Source organism: Bubalus bubalis, chromosome 15, assembly GCF_019923935.1.
Source record: "Bubalus bubalis isolate 160015118507 breed Murrah chromosome 15, NDDB_SH_1, whole genome shotgun sequence".
Classification (NCBI taxonomy): domain Eukaryota; kingdom Metazoa; phylum Chordata; class Mammalia; order Artiodactyla; family Bovidae; genus Bubalus; species Bubalus bubalis.
The window spans coordinates 77,402,730-77,418,255 of NC_059171.1; the positions used below are offsets into that span (position 1 = coordinate 77,402,730).

At 46.0% G+C, this 15,526-nt stretch overlaps 1 protein-coding gene across 3 annotated transcripts in view; it reads right to left on the reverse strand.

The window, feature by feature from the left end:
* Positions 1–2,078: 2,078 nt before the first annotated feature.
* The window catches only part of FAM135B (family with sequence similarity 135 member B), a 256,633-nt gene continuing 243,185 nt past the window's right edge, over positions 2,079–15,526 (reverse strand). For all 3 annotated transcript variants that reach the window (XM_006053410.4, XM_044928866.2, XM_044928867.2), the window contains exons 15-20: positions 14,946–15,037; positions 13,829–13,926; positions 11,682–11,833; positions 8,074–8,184; positions 6,445–6,558; positions 2,079–6,138 (exon numbers count right to left, since the gene is read on the reverse strand). In XM_006053410.4, the coding sequence (XP_006053472.4) occupies positions 5,933–6,138; positions 6,445–6,558; positions 8,074–8,184; positions 11,682–11,833; positions 13,829–13,926; positions 14,946–15,037 (773 nt within the window). In that variant the 3' untranslated portion in view covers positions 2,079–5,932. The remainder of the gene's footprint in view (positions 6,139–6,444; positions 6,559–8,073; positions 8,185–11,681; positions 11,834–13,828; positions 13,927–14,945; positions 15,038–15,526) is intronic.

Below are 15,526 nucleotides of genomic sequence, written 5' to 3' on the forward strand. Positions count from 1 at the left end.
AAGGGTATGGTCTGAGCAGTTATGGAACGCTTTGTGGTCTAGGGGAAAGTGGTTTCAGGCCGGTAGGAGAAAGAAAAACTTGAGACACAGTGACTGGGAAAGACAGATGATTAATCAAGAGCCAACAGACCAGCCAATCACCCCATTATGCTTATGGACAGTGCTTTATTAAACCACCCTTATCATTGAATTATGTTTTCCTTTGCCATCTCATTTATCAGTTATGTAGGTGCCTTGAACAGGAATATGCTATGAGAGAAAGCTCATAAGATTATGGTTTAGGATTTGAAGAATCCTGGCATTGATTTTTAACAGATATATGACTTTTGCGATCTATTAACATCTCTGGGTTGGATGCATTCAATAGCATGAAGGATAACAGGGAAGCTCAGGGCTCGAATCTTGACTCTACCATGGCTAAGTTGTGTGATCTTAGTCAAGTTACCTGACTTCACCCAATACCATCTGCATGCTACATGAGTTTTAAAGATTAAATGAACTCATAGATGCACATGACCTAGCAAACCAAAGTGGAGTGCTGCGTGTTATTTCCATTCCTTTGCTCCTTCACATGTTAAAAAGAAGATAAATGAGAGCCCAGATTTGTTTTACCTCTAGAGGTCTCTGAATCCGTGTTAAGTCATGGAGTTTCGGGTTTGAGGATCATGCCTTGCAGTCATACTATCGTAACTACATCTATGAAATGGAGACACACACAAGTGGAGACACTTGATAATTTAGCTGTGAAAAGATCAATTGTAGGGCTATGACCTGGCTTAGATATAAACAGAGTGTGACCCACACGGCCATATGTTTACATCTGTTCTAAGTGTACTTGTATACAGTAAGGCCATTCCTTTGTGTGAGAGAAGGCACTGGAGCCTTTTTCCCTAAAATTAAAACTGGTTTTTAGAATTCGACCCACTGAATAGTAAGGTGTGTTATTACCATTCAACATAAAACAAGCACTGGGAGAAGTTCAGCTTTTTTCGAGACTTTCCATAGTGTTTTCTATTGCAATATCTCTAGCATTATGTGTAATGGTAAAGAGGTACTTCAGGGATAAAAAGCTTTGAAAAAAAGTCAAAAGAGAAAGGGACATAGAAAGACTTGGGAAGGCACCTTGAAGGTTTAGAAAAGTCTTCGTGGGGCAGTCCTTTATCTGAAAGAAGCATGCAGGCAGGCATGCATGTACTACTGCCTGTAACCTCAAAAGAGTATACATGTATGCACTTCAACATATATGGATGAAGACTCACATGGTTAGTGGAGGTTGGGAGAACAAAGCTCAGATGCTAAATATCAGGTCGAGTCTGAATGAAACAACACCTTGGTCCTCTTCCAGTTCTGAGATTTCAAGGTTTTAATTTAAAAACTACCAGCTAAAAATAAAACATGAAGTCTGATGGTTGATCCAGATCCCTTTAGTGTTTAGAATTACATCATGTATCTTAATATCTCTACACCCTAGGACGACAGCCAACACAAAAGAGATTTATAATAAAACACGGAAAGAATAGCTGAATGAAAAAAAATAAGGAAAAAAGTGGATCCAGATTTCAGCACATGGTGTTTGGCTCTATAAATTAGAGAACGACATTCATCCTTCCTAAGGATATTGAGACGGACTCCTTGGAAGAATGGCATAAGACAACACCATTCCTCAATGTGTTCGGGGCCGTGACCTCACTTTCTTTTTATTCAACCTGTGCAGCTGCACAAGGCAGCCTGGTTATTACCAGTGCTTAGCAGTAAATTCTGTGAAATCAAAGCAAGAAAAGTGTTAGTTGCTCAGTTGTGTCCAACTCCTTGTGAGCCCATGGACTATAGCCCACCAGGCTCCTCTGTCCATGGAATTCTCCAGGAAAGAATATTGGAGTGGGTAGCCATTCCTTTCTCTAGGGTATCTCATCAAAGCAAAGAGCATAGCCAAAACAAAAAAAAACAAAAAAACCTGTCAGTTACATTTGAAAGTGAAAGTGAAAGTCGCTCAGTTGTGTCCCGCTCTTTGCGACCCCATGGACTATACAGTCCCTGGAATTCTCCAGGCCAGAACACTGGACGGGGTAGCCCTTCCCTTCTCCAGGGGATCTTCCCAACCCGGGAATCAAACCCAGGTCTCCCTCATTCCAGGCGGATTCTTAACCAGCTGAGCCACCAGGGAAGCCCTCAATTGGGGGCTTGTAAATACCTAAGAATAGCCTCCCTGGTGGCTCAATGGTAAAGAATTCACCTACCAATGCAGGAGAGACAGGTTCATTATCTGGGAAGGAAAGACCCCTTGTAGAAGGAAATGGTAACCCACTCCAGTATTCTTGCCTGGGAAATCCTACGGACAGAGGAGCCTGGTGAGCCACAGTTCATGGGGTTGCAAAAGAGTTGGACATGACTTAGCAACTAAACAACAGCATACAGCAAAATACCTAAGATAACGCTTTCAGTTCAATAACCCTGGAGAGAGACGTGATTACAGGTGTGAACTCTGGTTTCTCGTGGGACCTTCCTTACTGAGCAGAAATTTCCCTACTAGTGTTAATGATGGAAATTCCTTCCTGATATAAGAAAGCAATCCCCCATGGTGGCTAACTCCCTACACATCCTTTCTTGTACCAAAACTGACTCCATCTGCCTGACCAGTATAACAAAGGCTCTCAGCTCTCTCTCATATGAAACCTCTTACTTACCCTGTTTACTCCCTGAGGGTCCCCACAACCCACCCTCCACCCAGCCAACTCTTCTTCAGCCTGGTGTCTAGGTGTAGACATGGAATCTTCCACGAGGCCCCTTCTGATCACACACCACCCTACATCCGCAGGGTCCCTCCTCTAAGCCGCCATCAGATCCCTGCCACCTCCCTGGGGCCTGCCTGCTCTAACTTCCCATCTGATTGGCTGTATTCCTTGCTAAACTATGAACTACTGAATCTTACCAATACATTCCCGGCACACGGTAAGCCCTCGAGATGTGTTTTTTGAATGAATGAATAAATGAATTGATGAATGCATGCACTTGGTGGTAACAGGCTGTGCAAGGTCAGTATCACCCTTTTTAGGTCTCCCTTTGAAAGCCCCATTCTTATTCTCCAGGCAATGAAGACTAGACTTCTAGAATCCCCTTGATCCTGCCTGTGTCTCATCAAAGCCCTCGTCACACCATGCTTTACTAACAGGGCCAGATCTTCCTTGCATTCTCTGAGGAAACAGACTCTGCATTTTAGCCCTGTGCTCCCACCTGGCACAGGTGGAAGTTGCTCAGTGAATACCTGTGGACTCCAGAAACCAATAGGAATCCATTCTTGCCCCACCTGCTCCCCGGGTACACAGCACTGCAGCTGATTTCAACCTGCCATGGAGGTATCACTTTTGCCCCAAGGTGACTTTAGCTTCACATTCGTTTCTCTGGGTGTATCTGGCTCATGAACAACGAATTCCATTCATCTCAACATTAGTCATTTTTACTTCTAAACTAGTTCTGAGAAATTTAACAAATCATAAAGACAAAAACAAAAATTATGTTGAGAATGAAGACATACTATTATTATCTTGGCAGGCATTTTGTTATAATTTTATAGTCAATAATAGAATGTCCCTGTTTTACATTATATGTATATTTATGTATATATATATATACTATATGTCTATACTTCGATAGAAAGAGACATAAAAAAGCCTTTCAAATGAGGCATGACACGCAACACTGGACGCTCTTATTTACAATATAGAGATGTATACTTTCTACACAATTATAATAGATGCTCAGAGGCCAGAGAGGGTTTACAAAGACAGCAGAGCACCCCTGTAAAAAAGAGGTGCACCACACAGCTGGATGTTTATTGCCATTAGTTCTATGTCCAGACAGCATATTGAAGTTAAAAATGGCATCTGGTTATTGGAAAAGACGACGGCCATTGATTCACCCTGGGTTCATAGCCGCTGGCTGCACGGTCTTTCAAATGACCAGGGGATGACAAACTTTGCTGATGGGCACAGGAAAAACAAACATGAAATGCTCCTTATTTGGCCAAAAAGGAGAAGATGCTATAAACCATGGTCCCGCCCTGCACTTGGGCACTTGTAAGGAACTGTAAGTTCATAGGCTGCACTGTGGGAACCACACCCGCTCTGGGTCATACAGCAGACTGGTCATGTTCATGAGTAACCAGAGTCTACGCCCATGAAGAGCTGGGAAAAATACCCAGTGGGAGAGTGACCCAAGGCATTACTTATCCCATACATGTTAAGACTAAGATACAATGAGATTTCGAAGAAGACCCACAGAGACCCTAAATCTCTTGTGTGGGAGGTCTTTCCAACCCCCTCTCCAGTTTTTCCTTTCTTTAGAAATGCCTCAGTCTGCTCTCCTGCAAAGTTGTCTACCTGGACTTGATTGCCATGGACTACGATGTTTTCAAAGTCACACTGTTAATACCTGAGGAACTGAAAGTCTCAGCTGAGAATTCCTTGGCTTACTACCATGGCATTGGTGGGCATCACTAAGGTTATGATCCAGGTGCTGGGACCAGGAGTCTAGTTCCAGATGAGTTTCTACAGTTTCAGAAGCAACTTTTGCAGAAGTGGGAGGAGCTTCTGTCTGCAGAAGGCGTGTCTTCTGTGTTAATGATCCCTATGGTCCTTGTTCATGTGTTCCTTCATTACAACTAAATGATCCTGCAGGCTTCTGTTAGCCCATAGCGCATACTCAGTCTTTGGGACCATATCAAACACTCCAGTAATTTTTCAAAAGCCCTCTTAAGTCACTTACCAATAACAATTTGAGTCCCCAACCTGGCTGTTGTTTTCTCTGATCTCACATCTGTCCTGTTGTCTCATGTGTGTGTGTGTGTGTGTGTGTGTGTGAATCAATGGTAACCTTCCCTAGCCCTTTATTTTCCTAAGGCAAGAAGACATTTCTAGTGAAAGATAACCAGCACCCTTCTCAGAGCCCCCCCTGAGGTTTTAAATCCAGCACTCCTCCATTGAGATGTCTTTCCCCTTCCATGGAGAGGAGAAGCAGCTGGCCATGTGGATGGTTTTCATTTGTTTGCGAGTGCGTCAAATGCTAACATAGCATCTCTTTGGACGGGTATCAGCAGGAGCTTCACCAGGTGTGTGCTCATTTAAGGGCCACCTTCTGCTAGGGTTAGTCTCAGTCTGTTTTCCCTACTACAGACAGAGATGTCAGCAATCACAAAAAATTATGTGTGAACCAGGGTTATGCATAGAAAAAGTCTGGAGGAGTAGGTGGAGCAGCCAGTTCACCAGTTAACTTTTTCTCTGCAACAAACTTCCGATAGCATCATTCTATACCTCAAATCACCCCACCGGCTGCTGTTAAGAAATAAAACAAGAGGTTATGAAGCATTCCTTTGTCCTTTGTTGAGAAAATATGAGGAGAGCATAAGAATATGGGTTCACACGGTCTTGAACAAGTGGCACATTTGAATCAATTGAGGATTATATTTACACAAATATGTTCCACTTCTGCACAGAGGTTAACCTGAGTTCTGAAATGCTTGAGTGCATCAAAAAAGATAAAGCTATGAACTAGTCACATACCCAACAAACCTAGTTAACTTGGAGCTATCTCTCTGTGAGCCAGTAGGGAGTTGAGAAGGTGGGCTCACCAACTCCAAGGATTCTGTTTCTTTATTTTCTCCAAATTTTGCTAGAAAGCATCTTGAATGAGACTCCAGGTGGCTAGACAGATTCGGGCAAAGTCTTGTCTTTGACACTATCGATTCAGCTTTCCCAAACTCTCTGAAAAGGGAAGTACCTCGAATGTCCGGTCCCACCCCACCCTCCACCCCTCAGCGCCTTCCTCTCTGAGCTCAACCCTGGAATGATAGAGGTTTGTAAAAGGATGTCTCAGCCAGAGCTCTCACAGATCTTAAACGTTTCTGGTGAGCACCCCAAGGCCCGCGCGCTCAAAGCCACTACTTGAAGTAGTTGAGTCCCGCCACCAAGAAGAACTTCTCCAGGAAGAGCTCGGAGTCCAGCACAGCGATGTGAGCCGCTCGGCCAATCAGGGTGTTGGCAGTGTTGGGCAAGGCGTGGAACACATTGTGTCGGATCAAAGTGCAGTCCTTGGCATCCACCAGAGGGCGAAGAAGGTTGTTGATCATTTCCGCATAAACAGGGCCTGGGAGGAGAGAAGATGGAGGAGAGGTGGGGGCAACAGTTCAGCAGTGGAATCTACAGAAAAACACCAGGTGTGTGTTGGGCTCCTAGTCCATGGCAGAATATCTGATGCGCCCTACTAGGCAGAGTTACCTTCATCATGATTTCCTTTTGCTTTTCAAATCAGAAAGTCATGAAAATGAAGAAGAAGGAAGAGGAAAGAAGGAAGAGGAGAATGGGGCAGGGAGAAGAAAAAGAAGAGGGAGATGGAGGAGAAACGGGAAGGGAAGGAGGAAAAGGAGAGAAAAGGAAAGGAAATGTGGCTTACCTGTGTGTCTGTCTCTGAGGGCGGTCTTACACATCTCGATCCTGGCTGAATGAAAGGGCACGTAGCGGTCTTGGGGAGAAGCGACCAGCACAACGTTTTTAAAATACTGCAGACCTGCAATAAGCCAGGCGCTTACTGTTTTGCTCAGGTGGTTTCAACCCACAGCCTCTGCTTTGCACACATTTCACAAACTTGCCCGGGAGAAAGGAAAAGTGGGAAGATAGCAGACACACCGGTGGAGTCACTGAATGAGGGTCTTTGGGTCTGGGACAGGGGAAAGAGGCTCTGCAAGTTAGAGGGGAGGGGGCGGCTTTGATTTCATCAGCCGCAGAAACTAAGCTCGCGACCCTGAGCAGTGGAAGATAAATAACAGGTAAGTGACAAAAACACCTTTCTAGGCCGGAACAGAAAGGAGTCCATAAGGAAGTAAATCTAGTATTTTGCCACTCCTCCTCCCCAACCCCACGGTTCCCTGCATGCCAGCCCCAGTACCATCACCTGCTGGAGGAAAACAGCCTCTGACCTCATCGCTCTGCAGGTCACCTCACCTCCCTGAATCAGCCTGCTCTGAGGCAGAGGGATCTCCCAGCTGAAGCATCACAGCCTATTCTTTCAGTCCCCAAGATCACCAGGGATATCCCAGTGTTGCAGTGCTCTACCCAGGTCCCCCATCAGACTGCTTTCAGCCCAGGGACCCTGTGGGGGATGCCTCCAATGAAAGGAGCCTTTTCATCCCAGATAACAGCCCAAGACCACAAGCTGGGGCTGGCCAACTCTCAGTGATCTGCAGGGGGCAGATACCAGACCTCTTCCCTCTGCAGGATAACTCTGGAGGGGCCACGCTGTGATCCAATGGCTCCTCTGCCCAAGCCTGCTTCCGTCCCTTCCCCACGGGGGTGTAGCTCTCATGGTAGCACACAGATACAGACATGGGTAAGGAACTTGTCCAAGGTTATCATCAGTCCAGGGCTACACCAGGCTCACATCCAGGGAGGCAGAGACAGCATCAGAGTCAGTGTTCTGACACTGATGGAAGATTGTGGCCCATGAGACAGACCCTGGGTCAGGCTAGCATGCTGGGCAGGACTCAGTACGACAACTGGTCAACCTCTCTGCTCCCTCAGTGACATGAGGTCACTGCTGTGCTCTGCTCACTCCCTTGGCAGGTAGAGTCTTCAACACCTGTATGTGCTTCCTCATTGCAAGTGTGGGTGAAGGTGTGATCTTAAGCACCCCCATGTCCCTCTGCCCTATCAACAGAAATGGACAGTGTCCACCTGCCCTTTTGGTAGGGGAATCTGCACCCAGGTAAAGGAGCTGTCAGTTGGCACACAGACCTGGGGACGTTAAAAGCTTGGTGGGAAGTGGATGCTGCAACTCTAAGGTAGAGGACACTGCACACACCTGCCTCTGGCCCCCAGGCTGCAGGGGAGGTGGTCAAGAGGCAGCTAGTTCTTGGGTAGCCGCTGGGCTCTCTGTGAACTGAGGAAGCTATGTCACACTGCAGCTCCTGATGACATCCTTCTGTGAGTGAAGTAATGCAACTTTGAATCTAATTTGGGTTTCAAGGTTTGGCTCTCCAGCTCCCACTCACTGCCACTTCAGCGTACAGCTGGGGGATCCACTCACCTGTCTTTTGGCTTAGTTGGTAGAGGAAACATTTGCGCAGATCAGCATTATCCCTGAAGGTCAGCTGCAAAAGTGACCCGGATTTCTTCAGTTTCTGCATGAGCCACAAACCTAGAAAGATGACAACCAAACCAGACCGACATCAAACACATCCAACCAAAAAAGCAAAAAAGCAAAAAAGAATAGGGGAAAGATTAACATTCAACTGTGGCTTTTAGTTAACTTAAAAAGGAGAGTGTGCAATTTAGCAAATCCTTGGGAAGTTTGACGTACATTTGTATTGTTATAATCCGGAGGCAGAGATAAAATCTTATGATTCAGGCTTCAGGAGTCATGAAGTTAACCAAACCCTTTGATTTTTCAATCCCCTTCCATAAATCTAGCCTAAGGAAACAGTCTGAAATACCAAAAAAAAAAAAATTTAAAGACGCTCCTTACAGAGTTTTGCCAAGAGAACAAACTGGTCATAGCAAACACTCTTCCAACAACACAAGAGACGACTCTACACATAGCCATCACCACATGGTCAACACCAAAATCAGATTGATTATATTCTTTGCAGCCAAAGATGGAGAAGCTTTATATAGTCAGCAAAAACAAGACTGGGAGCTTACTGTGGTTCAGATCATGAACTCCTTATTGCCAAATTCAGAGTTAAATTGAAGAAAGTAGGGAAAACCACTAGACCATTCAGGTATAACCCTAATCAAATTCCTTAAACTTATATAGTGGAAGTGACAAATAGATTCAAAGGACTAGATTTGATAGACAGAGTGCCTGAAGAACTATGGACAGAGGTTCGTGACACTGTACCAGAGGCAGTGATCAAGATTGTCCCCAAGAAAAAGAAATACAAAAAGGCAAAATGGTTGTTTGAGGAGGCCTTACAAATAGTTGAGAAAAGAAGAGAAGAGAAAATCAAAGGTGAAAAGAAAACATATACTCATCTGAATGAAGAGTTCCAAGGAATAATAAGAAGAGATAAGAAAGCCTTCCTTGGTGATCAATGCAAAGAAATAGAGGAAAACAATAGAATGGGAAAGACTAGAGATCTCTTCAAGAAAATCAGAGATACCAAGGGAATGTTTCATGCAAAGATGGGCACAATAAAGGACAGAAATGGTATGGATCTAACAGAAGCAGAAGATGTTAAGAAAAGGTGGCAAGAATGCACAGAAGAACTATGCAAAAAAGATCTTAATGAGAGCCAAACATCCTGGAGTGCAAAGTCAAGTGGGCCTTCGGAAGCAACACCAGGAATAAAGCTAGTGGAGGTGATGGAATTCCAGCTGAGCTATTTCAAATCCTAAAAGATGATGCTGTGAAAGTGCCGCACTCAATATGCCAGCAAATTTGGAAAACTCAGCAGTGGCTACAGGATCGGAAAAGGTCAGTTTTAATTCCAATCCCAAAGAAGGGCAATGGCAAAGAATGTTCAAACTACCGCACAATTGTACTCATCTCACACACTAGCAAAGTAATGCTCAAAATTCTCCAAGCCAGTACATGAACTGAGAACTTCTAGATGTTCAAGCTGGATTTAGAAAAGGCAGAGAAACCAGAGATCAAATTGCCAACATTCGATGGATCATAGAAAAAGAAAGAGAGCTCCAGAAAAAACATTTACTTCTGCTTTATTGACTATGCCAAAGCCTTTGACTCTGTGGATCACAGAAAACTGTGGAAAATTTTCAAAGAGATGGGAATACCAGACCACCTGACCTGCCTCCTGAGAAACCTGTATGCAGGACAAGAGCAACAATTAGAACTGAACATGGAACAATGGACTGGTTCCAAATTGAGAAAGGAGTATGTCAAGGCTGTATAATGTCATCCTGCTTATTTAACTTATGTGCAGAGTACATCATGTGAAATGCTGGGCTGGATGAAGCACAAGCTGGAATCAAGATTGCCGGGAGAAATATCAATAACCTCTGATATGCAGATGACTCCACTGTTATGGCAGAAAGTGAAGAGGAACTAAAGAATCTCTTGGTGAAAGAGGAGAGTGAAAAAGCTGTCTTAAAACTCAACATTCAGAACACTAAGATCATGGCATCCAGACCATAACTCCATGGCAAATAGATGGAGGAACAATGGAAACAATGACAGACTTTATTTTCTTGGGCTCCAAAATCACTGCAGATGGTGATTTCAGCCATGAAATTAAAGACACTTGCTCCTTGGAAGAAAAGCTCTGACCAACCTAGACAGCATATTAAAAAGCAGAGACATTACTTTGCCAACAAAGGTCCTTCTAGTCAAAGCTATGGTTTTTCCCGTAGTCATGTATGGATGTGAGAGTTGGACTATAAGGAAAGCTGAGTACAAAAGAATAGATGCTTTTGAACTGTGGTGTTGGAGAAGACTCTTGAGAGTCCCTTGGATTGCAAGGAGATCCAACCAGTCCATTATAAAGTAAATCAGTCCTGAATATTCATTGGAAGAACTGATGATGAAGCTGAAGCTCCAATACTTTGGCCACCTAATGCGAAGAACTGACTCATTGGCAAAGACCCTGATGCTGGGAAAGATTGAAGGCAGGAAGAGAAGGGGATGACAAAGGATAGGATGGTTGGATGGCATTACCGACTCAATGCACATGTGTTTGAGCAAGCTCTGGGAGTTGGTGATAGACAGGGAAGCCTGGTGTGCTGCAGTTCATGGGGTTGGAAAGAGTCAGACATGAGTGAGTAACTGAACTGAACTGAACAGATCCAATTAGGATACAGAAAAGTGAAAATCAACCTTTCATTTCGAAGTCCAGCTATTTATGCTGACATTAACAGGGATGAGTATTATGTCACATGCACAAATACATGAATTTGATAAAATGCAAGGAAATAAGTAAGACACAGGGTGTATATGTTATGATTGTCGTGATGATGTGCATGCTCAGTTGTGTCTGACTCTTTGTGACCCCATGGGCTGTAGCCTGTCAGACTCCTCTCTCTGTGGGATTTTCCAAGCAAGAATACTGGAGTGGTTTGCCATTTCCTACTCCAGGGATCTTTCCAACCCAGGGATCAAACCCATGTCTCCTGCATTGGCAGGCGGGTTCTTTACCACTGAGCCACCTGGGAAGCCTTGCTGCCACGCAAATGTGCGTGGATGCAAATATAAGGAGAGTGAGCCATACAGAATCACTCTAAATACGTTAGATGGGGAGGATTACTGGTAATGTCTCATTTTTCAGTGAGACATTTAACTAGTGTTGCAAAATTACTATTGGGAAAAATGTGGTCTAAATCATTTGTTTCTGTTCAAAACTGGCTTCCTTGGTTTGTGAAGGAAGACAGCTTGACAAAGGAAAGAACTTCCTTTTGTTATATATCGATGTGTCAAATAACCTATGTTCCCAGCTTATGTTCTGTAATAATGTGAAAGCAAACAGATCTGACCACCTCCTGTGAGGACATAACGCAGCCCAGTCCGCCCTGAGGGCAGGCGGGTGTGGGTGCGGGGACAGCGGCAGACAGCCAGCGCCACCACTCTGAAGAGGCTGGCTCCAAAGCCAGGAGGCTCCATCAGGAAGAGCCTCCATCTCTGCTTTGCCCTCCCGGGGCCCTGCATGATGCTGAGGAGTGCCGATGCTGGCGGCATCTTACCTGTGCTGACCAGGGCACTGTTGTTGTACAGGGTCCCCAGGTGGGGCCCAGACAGTGACAGGAAGGTGTGGAGTTTGTTGAGGTAATACCGGAACCGAGGCCGCGTGAGGACCGATCGAATGATGATGTTGCCGAGAGAATGGCCGATGAAGCTACGGAGAGATGGGAAGGGTCCATGTGAGTGAGCGCAGGACAGCAGCAGCCCAGAAGACGCTGCGCCAGGAGCACAAGGGGTGAGCCAGCCTCCAGCTCCCTCAGGATTTAGGGGGACATGTGGGGCGAAGTGGCGGGGGGCAATAATTCATCCCCATTGGGTTTCCAAATGCTGGATACGTGGAGCCCAGGATGGAGCCTTGTGATGGAGACCCTGGGCCCAGTGTGATCACAAGTACGGGCACCTTCCCACATTGTGTTATTAGAGTAGCCTTTCCACCCAGTTCTGGTCTCTACGCCCCCCTCGGGACACCTGGGGGTCCTTTCTGGAAACACATGGGGCACAAACCCTCCTGGTCATTCATAGGGTCAAGTCCCAGCTTCTCAGCCTGGCCCACTTCCACCCGCCTCTCCAGGGCTACTCCGCCCTCCGTCACCCCACTCAGCCCCCTGCCACCCCCCCCACCCCGGGCACGCTCTGCCCCAGCTGCTCCAGTGCTCTGAGATCTGTGAATCCCACACATCAGCACTTTGAGCTTAAATAATTATTTATAGAAACCCAACTAGATGAGAGGCAGAGCTCCCTAGCTCTTCTCCTGTGTATCCTCTTGAAAAGTTTAAGTGAAAGTGTTAGTTACTCAGTCCTGTCCAACTCTTTGCGACTCCATGGACTACAGACTGCCAGGCTCCTCTGTCCATGGGATTCTCCAGGCAAGAATACTGGAGTGGGTTGCCATTCCCTTCTCCAGGGATCTTCCCAACTGAGGGATCAAACCTGGGTCTCCTTCAGTGCAGGCAGATTCTTTACCGTCTGAACTACCAGGGAAGCCCTTGTATCCCCTTACTTTTTAGTATTATCATTATTAATTTTGTCTGCACTGTGGGGCTTGCAGGATCTTAGTAACCCGACCAGGGATTGAACTCAGGTCTTTGGCAGTGAAGGCACCAAGTCCTAACAACTAGACCACCAGGGAATTCCCATGAATTTTTCAGTTTGTTGACAGTCTGTTTGTCTGACTGTGCTGTGCAGCTTCTGGGATTTTAGTTCCCTGACTAGAGATCGAACCCAGGCCCTGGCAGTGAGTATGGAGCCCTAACCACTGGACCTCCTGGGAATTCCCACACCCTTTTATTTTCACCTAACTCTGTCGGCCTCTGAATCCTCATTTGTGAAATAAGGAAGTGATGGTTCATCCCCAGGGCCTAAATGGGATGGTGGCTATCGAGGACTCATTTCCAGATGTGTCCACATTGGCAAATGCCTGAGGAACACGCTATGGACTATCCCCTTAATCCTTTCAACATTGACACCCAGTTGTCTATTACAGTGTAAGGTCACAGTTAGTGCTGAATGAAGCCCTTTTATGTGGCAGCTAGTGAATCCCCTCGGGCTGGTCCCACTTAATAGATGGGGAAACAGAGGATCAGATGTAGAAAGCTTGTTCAAGGTTACATGGTAGAATGCAGACACAAACTTGTAACTGTCAAAAGAATAGGGATTTAGAACCTAGAGTATTTGTTTAAGGCCTTTCCTGATGGTTCAGCAGGTAAAGAATCTGCCTGCAATGCAGGGAACGCAGGGATGCAGGTTTGATGTCTGGGTCGGGAAGATCCCTGGAGAAGGAAATGGCTACCCGCTCCAGTATTCTTGCCTGAAAAAATCCTGTGGATAGAGGAGTCTGGCAAGCTGCAGCCCAAAGGGTCACAAAGAGTTAGACACGACTGAGCACACGGAACACACGTATTTAAGCCCAGTTCTCTTTGTACTGAGCTGCACAAGCTGTAGGCTCCTACACAGCAGCTATGCCAGACATGGGTGTGTCAAGCAGGCTTGGGATCCACAGCTGCTCTGGAAGTAATCTAGTCCCTTCAATGCCCTAAGTTAACTAATCCCAGCCTGGTATTCAGATGGCATCGTGCTGAACTCGTACCCAGCAAACACTTAAAAAGGGCACTGCTCCCCCCAGCATTAACTACCTGTGGTTTCCTTTTACCTAATTCTCGATATGGAGAGGTTGTACAACTGGATGTGCTGAATGATTTCATCCAGTAACCGATCGGTCATGGTATCAAAATCCGCAAACGTGTCCATCTGGAAGGAGAGAGACGAAACGGGTATCGAGGGGGCAGTTGCACAAGTCCAGGCTCTGTGCGCAAGCCCGTTTTCCTCCACCAAGCCTCAGGGCATGTCCTGGGTGTGTGCCCATGCCTGACCTTCAGGCTGCAAATTAGGATTCAACATCAAGAAAAGGAGCCCCCAACTGGGGCTTTCCAGATTGGACTGACTATGGGTGCCCTTTTCCGTGGGGAGACAAGTTCCACACTTCAAAGAAAGGTTGTGAAGATTAAAAGAGCAAACAGGTAAAGTGCTCAGCACATCGAAGACGTTCGAAATGATTCTCTTTCCTCTTCCTCACATGTCTGTCCCTTCACCCTGCAGAGTGCACGGCCTTGCACAAAGCAGGTGTCAGAGAAAAGGAAAAGGACTGACCACTAAGAGGGGAGCAGTGAGACTAACACCCCGTGTTCGCTTGTTGACTATTCTCTGTGCAGCTCCCATGTTCCGTGGCCATGAGACCCTTTAGCTACAAGCCCTTCTCTGCCTCCAGAGGATACTTAGCCTCATCCATCTCAAGTCCCCTGGGCTGGGAATCAGTGACAACACCCAACCCCACCTCTTGGTCATGGACTCTTGCAAGTCTCGTCTACCTTGACACCCCATTAAAGCTCCAGCCCTGAAATGGCAAAGGCTCCATAGTTTCCCTCTGGTGATGAAAAGTTCATGATCCAGCTCTACCAGTTACACCAACACCAGTGACAAACCTCTTCCCCAGACAGACCCACGGATGCCCCATCGTTTACGCTCCAAGCTGTCAGCCAACCTACGACCTGTGAGGTCTAGAGGGCCAGTCACCTGATTCACATGTTCCCCCTTCTTACTATTTTCTCCTCCCCAAGGAAAAGGAGCTCTCCAGACCTGAGTGCCTGGCCAGGGTCACCTGGCAAAGCTCCCTCCCACCTGTGTAGCCATAACCATCACAGTGACTTTAGGAGGCTCATCTAAGACGTGACTCAGGGATTGTTTCCATTCAGATGTTTTTGTTGTCATACCTGATTCTTCTCAGACATGAGGAAATCCAGTTTTCCTCCGGGGAGCCCCAGTTCTATGAAAGTCTTTACCAGCCGGAGGTCTGCACTGTTCCCTAAAGAGGATAGATGACCCCACATAGACCCACATTGAATCATGTGACATCTGACACGCTAAGGATGTATTTCTTATTTCTCTCCTATCCCTCCTATTTCCCATTTTTCAGTAAGTCCATAATAAAAGCAACTAACACATGTCCAGTCCACTGGTCCCTGTTCTGCCCCCTCCTCCCATCCACACAGGCTCAGGGCCACCCTGGCAGCCCTCTCTCACTGGGATTATTCCCCGATCTATCAGTTTTTGGCTTGTGAACATAACGGTCCAGGAAGAGTTGAAGACACGCTGCCCCTCCCTTCTTCAACAGTTCTGTTTATTCAGGACTTTCTGCAAGTGTTGATAAGCAGCAAAATCCAGCCTGATAGCTGTTTTTTTAATTTATTTTTAATTGGAGGATAATTACTTTATGATGTTGTGTTGGTTTCTGCTGTAACAGCGCAGATCAGCTGCAAGTACATATATATTCCCTCCCGCATTGATAGCTTTT